The sequence below is a fragment of the Nicotiana tabacum genome, chromosome 17, assembly GCF_000715075.1.
Source record: "Nicotiana tabacum cultivar K326 chromosome 17, ASM71507v2, whole genome shotgun sequence".
NCBI lineage: Eukaryota > Viridiplantae > Streptophyta > Magnoliopsida > Solanales > Solanaceae > Nicotiana > Nicotiana tabacum.
This window is the reverse complement of record NC_134096.1, coordinates 89,302,929-89,316,622: the sequence shown is the minus strand read 5'-3', so window position 1 is coordinate 89,316,622 and position 13,694 is coordinate 89,302,929. Positions and strand designations below refer to the sequence as shown.

At 39.0% G+C, this 13,694-nt stretch overlaps 1 protein-coding gene across 1 annotated transcript; it reads left to right on the top strand.

Moving 5' to 3' along the window:
* The first annotated feature begins 8,473 nt into the window (after positions 1–8,473).
* On the top strand, positions 8,474–13,349 carry LOC107793005 (nuclear transport factor 2B). The gene is made up of 2 exons (XM_016615274.2): positions 8,474–8,937; positions 13,027–13,349. The coding sequence occupies exons 1-2, from the start codon at positions 8,641–8,643 to the stop codon at positions 13,099–13,101; spliced, it is 372 nt and encodes a 123-aa protein (XP_016470760.1). The 5' UTR covers positions 8,474–8,640; the 3' UTR covers positions 13,102–13,349.
* The last annotated feature ends 345 nt before the right edge of the window (positions 13,350–13,694 follow it).

The window sequence follows — 13,694 nt, the reverse complement described above, 5'->3', positions numbered from 1 at the left end:
TTTCAAATGGTCCTTTGCTCGCAGGGACTTGACTAACATGTCGTCAATATAAACTTCCATTGATTTTCCTATCTGTTCTTCGAAAATCCGGTTTACTAGGCATTGATAGGTGGCACCGGCATTCTTTAATCCGAATGGCATTATGTTATAACAATAGGTGCTGAATTTAGTGATAAAGGAAGTCTTTTCTTGATCGCCCAGGTCTATCCAAATTTGGTTGTACCCGAAATAGGCATCGAGAAAACTGAGTATCTCGTGCCCGGCTGTCGCGTCGATCATCTGATCGATGTTAGGAAAAGAAAAAGGATCCTTAGGGCGTGCCTTCAGATTTTTATAATCCACACACATTCCTAGCCTTTAACTTCCTGAATGGGTCCTATTTTAAGGCACATAGATACATCGTCCTTGATGAATGCATGCTTGACTTCGGACTGAGGTATCCTCTTATGTTTAACCGGATGGAACTTCGGGTCCAAACTCATCTTATGAGTGGTCACCTCCGGCGGGATCCCTGTCATGTCAAGATGGGACCAAGCAAAATAATCAACATTAGCTGTAAGAAATTCAATAAGTTTTTTCCTGAGCTCGGGAGTTAACCCCGTGCCAGGTATACCTTCCGATTGGGTAAGTGTTCGATCAATATGACTTTCTCTAGCTCCTCGACTGTTGATTTGGTGGCATCAGAATCATCAGGAGCTATGAACGATCTAGGAACTCCGTAGTCATCCTCCTCGCCTACTCCTTGTTCTTTCGGTTTGGTCGGGGCCGGTACTAGTACCGGTGATTGCTATCTAATTTTTTTCCTTCCTGGTCGGCTCCGTGTTCGATGTCGAGACCACGAGCACTGGGAACACCTCGTTGACTGTGAATATTTCCTTTGCGGTTGGGTGCTCTTCGTAGTCCGTCTTGATCCCTCCGGGTGTAGGGAATTTCAGTGCCTGGTGTAATGTTGAGGGTATTGCCCTCATGTTGTGAACCCATGGCCTTTCGAATAAGGTTTTATACCTCATGTCCCCTTCAATCACGTAAAATTTTATGTCTCGGATCGTCTCGCCGGTGTTCAAGGGACGAGTTATATCTCATTTAGTAGTTTCACATGCCATGTTAAATCCGTTCAACACCTGGACTGCGGGCACTATTTGGTCTTGTAACCCTAATTGCTCTACAACCATCGATCTAATAATGTTGGTTGATCTTCCTTGATCAATCAACACACGTTTAACTCGAGATTTGTTGATAAGTACAAATATCACTAGTGCATCATTATGAGGTTGTACGATGCCCTCGGCATAATTTTTGCTGAACGAAATGGTTACCTCCGAGACGTAATCTCGAGTGCATTTTTCCCTCGTGATGGATAGTTTAGTGCGGTTTATCATTGGCCCCTGTGGGACATTGACCCCTCCGATGATCATGTTGATAGCGTGCTGAGGTTCTTCTTGTTCGGTCTGTTTGTCGGACTGTAATGGTTAATGCCACTTGGTTTCCTTGATGCGCCCAATGGCTGATACGATGCTGATTACATCAACGTTGAAGTTATACTCTGATAATCTTGGTGCTTCCCTTCCCCCGAGCGTCCTGTCAAAACCATTCTTTCTCATCAAACCTCGGTTATTGGTCCCACAGTCGCTTCTCTGCTCATTCCACGTGGGTTATACCCGGACCCATTTCCCCTTAGATCTACACTGTATGGTTGATACCGATATCGGATTGGTCTTGATTCATGATTGTCGGCTCTCTTAGGCATGTCGTCAGTTCTAATGGAATAAACGGACCCAGAAAGGGTTCCGAGTTAGTCATCCTCGACTCTAATTTTTGACTGGTACCTATTATGGACGTTGTCCCAAGTGACCGCCGCGTACTCTACCAAATTTTGTTTCAGCTGTTGTGAAGCCAAGGAGTTTTGGGGGTTAATTCCTTGATTGAATGCCTAAACGGCCTAGTCGTTCGCAACCGGAGGCAAGTCCATTCGTTCCATTTGAAACCTTGACATGAACTCCCTGAGCATCTTGTTGTCCCTTTGCTTAACCTTGAAAATGTCAGATTTTCTGGTCTCGACCTTGAAAAACCCCGGCATGAGCCTTTACAAAAACATCTGCGAGCATAGCGAACAAATCAATGGAATTTGGGGGCAAGTTGTGGTACCATATCATTGCACTTTTTGACAGAGTTTCCCTAAATTTCTTTAATAACACTAACTGAATTTCATCGTCTTCCAAGTCGTTACCTTTGATGGCGCATGTGTAGGAGGTCACATACTCATTCGGATCCGTGGTTCTTTTATATTTTTGAATATCGGGCATACGAAACCTCTTCGGGATTGGCTTTGGTGCCGCGCTCGAAGGAAAAGGCTTTTGGACAAATTTCTTGGATTCCGGGCCTTTCAATATCAGAGGCTCTACTGGGATTTGATCGACCCGGGAATTATATGTCTCCACCTTCTTGTCGTTTGCCTCAATTCTCTTTTCACATAATTCCACCTGTTTCGTTAATGCTTCAAGCATTTTCATCACTTCAGGGCTGACACCGGGGTTAGTTTCACCCTGCCTTTCGGTGATCTGCTCATTTCTTCGGGTGTTCTCCTGGGATGGTTCGGGCTTAACTCTGCTGGAGGCGCAGCTTTGATTTTGCAGCCGCACTATCTCTGCATATTGAGCCTGCAATATTTCGATGATCAATCGTAGACTGAACTCGTCGCCTTCGGGAGCTCCTCGAGCCGTTGGTCGGGCTCCTCCGTGAAAGTTGTTCTTGGGGTGGGTATGCAGGTTGGCATTGATGGCCACCTGCGAGTTAGCATCGATTGGGTCTGCAACTGAGATTCCGTTGGGATCGGCAGGGGGCACCTCATTGCTAGGCACCAGATTGTTGTTTTGGCCATGATGGCCAGACTCAGCCCCAACGTCCAAGCGAGCAGACTGAGAATTTGACATTTTAAAACTGGCCTGAAATTGAGACTTTAAAGAATAAGTGTAAAATAGACAGTGTATAACAAACCCGATAGGTCATTTTGAGAATTTAAGTTCCGTTCGGCGGCATAAGGCCCTGAGTAGCTTCGCATTATGTGTATTTACTTGCGTGCATGGTTGAATTTAGTTACCGGATGATTTGGAGTGATTTGGGACACTTAGTCCCTAAAACGAAAGCTTAAGTCTTAGGATTTTGACCGTAGTCGGAACTGTATGAAGACGACTCTGGAATGGAGTTATGTCGGTTCCGTTAGCTCCGTTGGGTGATTTTGGACTTAGGAGCGTGTCTGGATTGTGTTTTGGAGGTCCGTAGCTTATTTAGGCTTGAATTGGCGAAAGTCAAATTTTTGGAGTTTTGGACCGGTAGTGGAATTTTTGATATCGGAGTCGGAATCCGATTCTGGAAGTTGGAGTTGGTCCGAAATGTTAAATATGACTTGTGTGCAAAATTTGGGGTCAATCAGACGTTGTTTGATAGGTTTCGGCATCGGTTGTAAAAATTTGAAGTTTCAAGTTCATTAAGTTTAAATTGGAGGGTCATTCATGATTTTAGCATTGTTTGATGTGGTTTGAAGGCTCGACTAAGTTCGTATGGTATTTTAGGATTTGGTTGGTATGTTGGTCGAGGTCCTGGGGGCCTCGGGTGAGTTTCGAATGGTTAACGGATCAAATTCAAACTTAGAAGGAAATCTGAAGTTTCTGCCTTCTGGTGCAATCGCACCTGCGGAACTTGGCTCGCAGGTGCGACCACGCAAAAGCGCAATGGACATCGCAGGTGCGCAAGGTCCGCAGAAGCGGAATGGATTTTCGCAGGCGCGCACGCGCAGGTGCGACCCTTTCATCGCAGGTGCGGAGGCAGAGGGGGCAAGTGATTTGTGCAGAAGCACTCATTTTGTTCGCACAAGCGCACGCGCAGGTGCGAGCCCAGGCTCCGCAGGGGCGGAAATGCCTGGGCAGTATTCAAAACCAAAGGGCTTCGTGATTTTTGTCATTTTGGACTTTGCAAAATTGGTGTAGGGCGATTTTTGAGAGCATTTTCGAGGGATTTTCAGAGGAAGCTTTAGGGTAATGATTCCTAACTTGTTTTTGGTTGTATTCCATTAATCTATAATTGTTTTCTCCATTTAATTTCAGATTTTTTAGGTTGAAATTGGGAAAATTAGAAGAACTTCTTCAATAAAGATTTCGAGTTTTGAAAGGGGATTTGTGGTCGGATTTGAGTAATTCTTATATGGTTGGACTCGTGAGTGAATGTGTGTTCGTATTTTTTGGTTTTTACCCGATTTCGAGATGTGGGCCCGGGTCGACTTTTTAGGATGGATTTCGAAATTTTTACCTTAATCTTGATTTCATTAATTTGATTAGCCTAATATAGTTGTATTTATGATATGTAATTGTTTTGGCTAGATTTGGGTCATTCGGAGTCGGATATTCGTGGGAAAGGCATTGTGACCGATTGATTGATCTTGGTTCGAGGTAAGTATCTTGCCTAACCTTGTGGGGGGGGGATTCCCCCTTAGGATTTGAGTCTTCTATGTTGATTGTAGTCCATGTACGTGAGGTGACGAGTACGTGCTCGGACTTATTTGTGGAAAGTTGGCCTTTTTGGGTTCTTAGGTCCTTATATTCACTGAGTATGAAGTTGTTCTTGATATGATTAAGTTTCTATTTACTAGTTTCACCTCTACATGCTTTAATTAGAATTAATTGCTTTCAGGATTCATTTTTATTGCCTATTTGACTCTTATTTGACTTAACTGAAGATTTTACCTCCTCTATTGTCATGCTATCTTTTCATAATGCTTATCTTTATTTAAAAATTATTATTATCTCATCCTATAATTTGTTCAGTCTTAATTGAGGTTATGATTATCTTTCTGCTGCTTATCCTTAATTGAATTGTTGAATATCCTTCGAAATTCCTCAATCTTAAAAGAAGTTTTAGAAATCCTATATCTTAGTCGAGTTGTTTTATTTGGAAATTATTTGACTCGTGTTAGATTCCCTATTGTTGAAATGTATATTGTGGGATCGTTGCTACATATTAGTTTTTCCTTGTTGAGTTGTTCTCTTTACGCCTGACATCATTTACTGTTGTTATTCCTTGTGAATTGGTTCTACTATTTCTTTGTGAATTAAAGTTCTTGAGTTGATTTACTTGTCGTACTTTGTATTATTGTCATTGTTGTTGTTGTACTTGTTGTGGTGATGCACGAGGTTTCTGTCGTGCGGTTGTGGTTATTGTGATGCATGAGGTTTCTGCTGTGCGGTTGTTATTATTGTAATGCACGAGGTTTTCTGCCATGCGGTTGTTATTATGGGGTTGCACGAGGTTTCTGTCGTGCTATTATTACTATTGATATTTGCACATGCGGTGTGACAAGGCGGGATATGTATATATATATATATATATGGGTTGCGCATGTGGCGAGACAAGGCGGGAACATTATTATGCACGTGTGGCGAGACAAGGCGGGCATTTATGTTACTATTGCACACGTGGCGAGACAAAGTAGGCTGTGTTAGTGATTGATTTGTGATGATTTATGGCATGGGGGCATTCTTGTTGTTGATATTTGTGAAGTGGCATACATACCAGTATGAGCTTTATCTTGTGAAAGCTGTGAGAAAATATTCTATGTGTTGTCCGTTCTTTTTCCTTATGCTTATTTGCTAATATGGACTATGGTAGGACACTTGCACAAGCATACACATAGTTAAGCACTCTTATCGGATAAGAGGTATTCTTGATATTGTTGAGCATAGATGCCCACCCTTGTTTACTTGCCTTCTATGTGAGAATGACTCTATTGGCATGTGAGTCGTCAGTGCAGTTATGAGGTGTTATGAGGGCACAAGATGCCAAGTGTTAGGGTTCAGATATTGAGACCCATGAGTTATGAATTGTCCGAGGTTCGGTACCTCGTGGAGTTGTTGACTAAAACCTGATGTAAAAGCGGTTGTAGTTGCTGAGTCATTACTTTCCCTTGCTGTATTTGTGATTCTAGATTTAGGTTATGTTCCATTTATTTTTCTGTGTCATTTTCATTGATATTTCGGTGACACTTGTTGTTTCCTTCCTTATTGTCATTACTGTACTGTGAGCCATATTGCATAGTCTTTATGTAGACATCATACTTCTGCTGCTCATATACTTGTACCTGTTTAGTTAATTAGACCATTGAGTGTCTTGACTGTTCCTCGTCACTACTCCACCGAGGTTAGTCTTGATACTTATTGGGCACCGCTGTGGTGTGCTCATGCTACTCTTCTGCACATTTTTGTGCAGATCCAGGTATTTGTTCGTTAGCTAGCTGTGTGGACTGTCGCTACGGAGACTCAAGGTAAACCTGTCGCTGCGTTCGCAGGCTTCGGAGTCACCATCAAATTTTCGTTTTGCACTGTTTATTCCTATTTCTGGACAGTTGTATTTAGAGGCTTTCTAGCAAAAAAGAACTTTGTAAAGCTTATGACTTGTACTACCGGTTTTGGGAATTTGTAAGAGATTCTATTTAAATAATGTTATTGTTTCAATTATTGTTAGGCTTACCTAGTCCCTAAGACTAGGTGTCATCACGATACCCAAACGGAGGGGAAATTGGGTCGTGACATAGTGTTATGGAGATTTGTATCAAACCACCACTATTATCCTTATCCCCACGGTGGGCGCCAAACTGTTTACCCTTAAAATGAATAACAATTAAATTTATACGCGATTTTAAGGATATGTGGATTGCTTCAATAAATACAAAAAATCAAGAATGTTAGATAGACGTATTAAACATAAAATGAATAGCCAAACCAGTTATGACGTTAAGGTCGGGCTCGTATTCAAGGTGAATAATAGTTTTATCTTCGATCGGACCCTTGATTCGAAGCCAAATGTATATGAAGAACTATGATTAAAATAAGAACTTTTCGATAACTAGAAAGCAGAGAAATAAGTTTGTATTGCCTTGATATGCGTGTTATTGTATCCCTATTGAGTAAAAAACTTCCCCTCTATATAGTAGGAGAGTTTCATCCCTAGTATAATTCCAAAAAGGGTAAAAATGGTCCTTTCTCGTCAATTATTGATAAACTACCGACATCATGCGAGATCCGCGTCGTGATTTCCGGATGGGTGCGGATATCACGGCCTTCTGTTAGTCGTGTGCAACCGTTCATAGTGCTTTCCGAGGTCTCGGAACTCGTTCTGGGTTCGGGGAATGTTATCTCGTCGGGCCCGATGGAGAGTATCACGTTCCAGCCTCGATCTAAAGAGTTCTCAACTTCGGTCTCGATCTCATACATTCATACTCTTACTTCGTTTGACTTACCGGAAAGTCGGTGTGAGCGCTAACCCCAAGTTCGCCCGTATGCAGGTTTAAGAACTGCGCGAATCAGTTTTAAATCATGTTTTTGCATATTAATCTTCCCGTCGGAATACAAAGTTCAAAGTAAAAAAACATCTAGTTTTCAATCAGTATTCATACATTGAGGTCTTACATTTTCAAAGTACCGCTAATTGTACAATTTTACAAATTACAAAAATCATAGTGAGAAAATGCGTTTATCGCCAAAAGATGATGGATGAGAATTATACTTCATTCTTAATCAAATGTTTCAAATTCATAAATTTAAGTGGGCGTTTGGACATAAGAATTGTAAAATTTCGGGAAAAAGTAAAAACAATTTCAAATGAAAATGTTATTTGAAAATTAAAGTTGTTTTTGGACATGAATATAATTTTTGGGCTATTTTTAAATTTTTGTAAGTGATCTGAAGTGAAAATTTTGAAAAATAGTTTTTTAGAGTTTTTCAAATTTTTAAAAAATTTCGAAATTCATATTCAAGTGAAAATCGAAAATATCATAACCAAACACTCATTTCGAAAAAAGTAAAAAAAAAAATCGAAAAATGAATCTTTTTTATTGCAAAACAGGCCTTAAATTTCGGATACAATTTAAGGACCCGTTTGGCCATAGATTTTGCCAAAATAAATTTGGGTTTTATTTGGCAAACATGTGTTTAGTCATAGATTTTGCCTACATTTTGGCAAAATTTCAAATCCCAAATACCAAAATCAGCTCAAAATATTACTATTATATTTTTTTAAAATTGCCCCAAACTTTTGTATTTTATAAAAGAGCCCACAATTTATTATTTTGTAACAATATTGCTTCATCTTCTCGGTCACCTGATAGTTATCATGTAGTTCATTATAAAAATAATAATTTTGTATCAAATTTATTTATGTTTAGTACTATGGTTTGTGATAATATAGTGAATGTTATTGATAATGATATTGTTGGGTATTTATAATAGTTTTTAAAACTTGTGTGTATAAGTCATATTTTATATTTTTTTAAATTATATTTTAAAAATTGATGTTTAAATATATTTTCATTTTAAAATCAAACTTCACCCAAATAAATTTTTCAGAACTAATTTGATAATCTAATATTCAAACGCTAGCTAAAATTAAGTGGAGACCTAAAAACGGTAACCAGATGGGAAACCAAATAAAAGGAAGTTTATTTGACCTGTCAGTGGTTAATATTCTTATCTTTTGGGCTCCTCCTGTAGCGTATTATTCCAGCTACTCACCAATAATACGGAGTGTTTTGACTGGCCTGCGTTAAGGAAAGAGGCAAAGAAGGGACAGAGCAAATTACGAATTCAAATCGGGGCAATGAATCCAGACGCAGTTGCAACGGCATTCGTGGAGCACTACTACTCCACCTTCGATTCGAATCGGGCCGGGCTTGCGAACCTGTACCAAGAAGGTTCTATGTTAAGTTTCGAAGGGGTGAAGATTCAAGGAGCTCAGCATATTGTGGCTAAGCTTACCAGTCTGCCTTTCCAGCAGTGCAAGCACCAGATCAACACCGTCGATTGTCAGCCTTCTGGTCCTATCGGCGGCATGCTTGTCTTTGTTAGTGGCAATCTTCAACTTCCCGGCGAAGAGCACGTCCTCAAGTTCAGTCAGGTATTTTCCCCATTACCAAGTGCTCTTTTATTGCTGTTCCATGTGCTTAATTATTATAATCGGCGATCTACTTATGTATTTCACAATCTGTAATAGTATAATTTTTAAATCAGTTATCAAACGAAAATGGATGGAATTTAGATTTCCTTTTTCGAACACCAGTTGACTTTCCCTTTGGGTAGGGACGCATGTAAAGTTTAAGGTATGGGTTCATTCGAATTCACTAGATAGTACAATAACTGATTTCGAACCCAATGAATCAAATGAGTTGTGGCAGAATCCCGAACTCGAACTCATAAATGCAAATCCTGTATCTGCCTCTGCATTTCGGATCTCATGATGTTAGTCGCCTCGCCTTTTGTGGAGTGAGATTCTAAAAATTTGGAGATAGGCATGTGATATATATACTTTTGGTTTACTGCTGGGGGACAAGTTATGCTAACATGTTAATAATACAATGGCTCTATGTGAAGATATAAGCAAAATTCGTGTAGTATGGGCTATGGCCTTGATGGTAACTCGTAAGTATGTTTGCAGACTTTGATGGATGTAATAGTGGGAAGATGAGTTCTTCGTGCATTTTCGTTTGTATTCTGACATTAAAATGTGGCAGCACCGATCATGTCTATATGTCTTGATCGTTTTTTTTTTAAAAAATTTTAAAGTTGTTTACTAGATGTCAGACTTGTAATTGGACAGGATATATGTCTCTCTGTGTGTGTGTTTACAAAATGGTGGTATTGGAACTAGCTTGCGCACCTCGACTAATTCACTCTACAACTTGCTACAATCCTCAAATGTGGGCGCCTCTACGCAGGTGCCCGGTAATATGCCCACCAACTGTGGAGGAAATAGGCTCTTACTGAGTGCTTTTTAGTTGTTGATGGGTTAGGCTTTTACTGAGTGTTGTGACTTGGATTTAAACCTTAGACCTCGAGCTTGTTATTTTTATGCCTTGACCACTCAATAATCCCTTTGGGAGCAAGATACAACAACAACAACAAAAAACCCAATATAATCCCACATAGTAGGTTCTGGGGAGGGTAGTGTGTACGCAGCCTTACCCCTACCTTGTGGAGATCCCTTTGGGAACAAGATATTTGTCCTATATACTATTAAATGTGAATTTTGTTATGCTAGGACTCTGTTGATGCTCACATGTCTAGTTGCTCTTTTTTCCTTAGTCATTCTCTTTGTTTTTGCTTTTTTTTGTCTCATTGAATAGTATGTGTATCTTTGAAAAATTATTTAGCTGCATTTCTCTTCAATGATCCAAGTAGGAGTTCGGACAATATTTGGTTGAAGTTGAAAAAATTATTTGAAGTATTGTCTTGGCATAACGAATTTTCACATAAAGAACAGTTGGAAAATGCAACATTAAATTCTGCAGTCTGCAAATGCGAAGCTTCTCTTGTCAGTAAAAAGAAAAACATAAGTGAAAATACAAACAAACAGGGGACAACTGTAAAACCTTTTTCATCTCCACCATTGCAACTAAGAGTTTTTGGCATATTTGGTACTGTAGTATCATGGTAAGTGTAAGTTGGTCCTTTATGAATCACTTTTAAAGCTTGGTCCTTTCAATAACATCAAGTTGAATAATGGCTGTTAAACACTGGACAGAAATCCCGTCACTTTACTAGACAAGTCCTTTATAAGGGAAAGGAACATCTTCCTTCCTCACAACCCACCAAAATGAGGAGAAATTTAATGGATTATCATTTTACCCAGAAAATCCTGCTTGATAAAGTGTTTCATCTGCCACGACAAATCTGTGAAAATCAATTTTGGTTTTTCCGTGAATCATCATTCACCATGACGATCCTCCGTTCACATATGCACAACTAATCTTGCTCAGTTTATTGCTGCAGACCAGGTTGAATCCCTTGAAATAGAGGGAATTATCTTGAATATTTTCTTTGATGCAGCCTTCTCTCTGTTTGTAATGCCAAAATTAAATTTTTTTCCTGTTGCTAATGTATCCATAGTTTGGTCTAAGGATACTCGGACTTACAATTGCTAACGGCACTATAAAAAGCAAAATTTCTTTTCCAAAGCAATGGTTGTATGCTTGGGTTAGCAAAGCTTATATTTAGGGTTTTGGAAAGGCTTTTTCTCCTTCCAGTTCATGGTTAGTTGCACATGTAGACTTGAATATACGTTTCGGTAGAACCTAGTAGCTTTGGCCTATATCTTGTATATGTGTAAAAAATCACTAAATATGTTTAAAAAATTAAATTCAGAAGCCAGCTACTAGCGCTTGAGGTTGTTGTCCGAGAATCCAGAACCCATAAAGTTCAAAGGTCAAATCCACCTCTGCTTGGTTGACTAGGAACGTGTTTTCAACCAAATTTTAACAGCAGTATTTTTTAGGCAAGAAGTGTTTAAGTTGATGTTATTTATTGGAGCCAGTCTGTTAGCAGTGATACATGAAAAACCAAGATAAGGGTACCAAATATGCCAGAAGCTATTTCAAATACGGTGATGGCTTCCTTCACTTTTTGTCTTTGATAAAGTTTCAGGGACCCTTACGACGACCCAACTTCTTTTGACAATCTAGAATTCGAATAGAATGATAAATATGTTCCATTATGCCAAATAGGATAATAAGCCACAATTTTGCAATATAATTACTTGATGTTAGTGATAGTCTGACACTTACTCGGAAAAAGGAGCTAGTGATAGTCTGATAGTAGTCATAACATTTCTTCTAGATAATATGTTTAGAGTGAACATTGTAAAGTATCCTGCAGATAAGCTTTACTAGAATATAGATACTGCTGGGATTGGTAAAGACTATTGATTAGGTAATTTGAAGTGTAATGGCTGTTATCATGATTTTTGGTGAAATTTGTTGGATAATGTGAAAGTAACGTGACATGTATGTGACCACCAATGTCCAGGGAAAATAAAGCAGTGGGTAAGTGGTTGTGTTTTAGAACTTAGGGAAGAAGAAAACAATAAACTTCCAAGGCCAGTGGCGGAGCCACCTTATAGGAAGGGGTATGGTGTCAAATGACACCCCTTCGGGGGAAAAATACACTGTGTAGATAGGTAAAAAATAAATTATATGTATATATACTATATATTGACTCCCCTTAATTTCCTGGTATGTTTACTTTTATATATTTTGACATCCCTTAACGAAAATTTTGGCTCCGCCACTGTCCAAGGCAATTGTTTAACTCGAAGTTCTTTATATGTAGCTGACTTGAGGAAGAAGAGAACAATATGTTACCCAAAAGGTGCTTCGTGTGTTATCCTGCAATTCCTGTGAGGCTTATTTTTGTAGCTTTACTGGCTTTCAACCTACTGCTTTATTATCTGTATCCTTATAGATTGTATAGAAAAGTTTAATTGCATAAGTTTTAGAATGTCTTCGAGCATGTTTGATTTCCCTGTACAATAGTACTTGGTAAATGGAATATTGAGTTGTGTTGTTCTGGTCATATCTCGTAGGAGTATTGATTTTCTTTATCTTGCTTTTCACTTAAATATTTTTCTTTTTGATGAAGTCTGGCTTTCTATTTTGATTGAATCAGCTATTCTTTAGCAGATTGATTACTTGTTTTCTGAAGCATTGCCTGATTGTTTCCCTCCCTAGTTGTCATAGAGCAGAGGTCTATTATTATAGGAAACATCATTCATTGTTGAATGGGTGGTCTTTGGCCTCATCCTTGGAACAGACAGATTATATGATGCCATCGTACCAATTAGAAGAGAAGATAGGCAAATACTCCGTTTGCATTTTCTTTTCCTTTCTCCTGCTTTTTGTTTGCCGCTTCTCGCATCTTTCCCTAATATTCAAACGTACCATTGAAAGCGTTCTGTTTCTTGATGATTCCAAAAAATGATAAGTGACAAGTTTCTGTGAATTACTTTTAGTACTGACAATCGAGTCCTCATTTTTTCCAATCGGAATTTCTATTTCTGATAATAGCCCTGCTGCATTGTCTGGGGATATGTGAGAAACTGCAGATACTAAAGCCTGTGCAAAATGCTTTGTCCGGCGTTCCTTGATGACTACAATGTTTCAGAACTTATTTACACTCAAATTTCTAAGTTCTTCCTGTCTTTCTTGGACTGCAGATGTTTCATTTGATGCCAACACAACAAGGGAGTTTCTATGTGATGAATGACATTTTCCGGTTGAACTATGCATGAAGGGTACTGGGTTGAATTGTCCCTTGTTCGTGTTTCCTTGATTGATTTCTTCGGAACTGAACAAGTTTACTGATTATATTCTAAGAGTTTGAAAGATATTGCTTCTATTGGATATCTCAGCCAGTAAGAGACTGGTTTACTAGTAGTTTGTTGAGTGATCAACGGATTAAACTTTATTAAAAAGCAAATGAGCTCTTCCTTGTTGCGAGATATTATATGCTTTAATAATTGCTGCTTCTAAGTCTCAATTTCTGTGTCTGAACTCTCTTATGGATGTTCTTATCATGTTTTTTTTTTGTTTGCATTGCCGCCTTTGACAGTTAAACGCGATAACAAGTTTTGTATACTGAGAGAAAAATAGTTTTGCGAGAGATTTTGTACCATGTGAGGTAAAGAGTGGAAACGCTATCTTTTCAAAATTGCACCAAGTAGAAAGGGTGAATTGGATATGTTTGTTTTGTACGCGTTTAAGCACAAGCAACTCGTGTTGCAAAATTTCATCCAGCTCAATTTATACAATTTTGTTAAAGGAGCATAATTGTTGAATTTGTCGACTCAGGCGCAATGCTATGTAGTCCGCATTTTATGCTGTC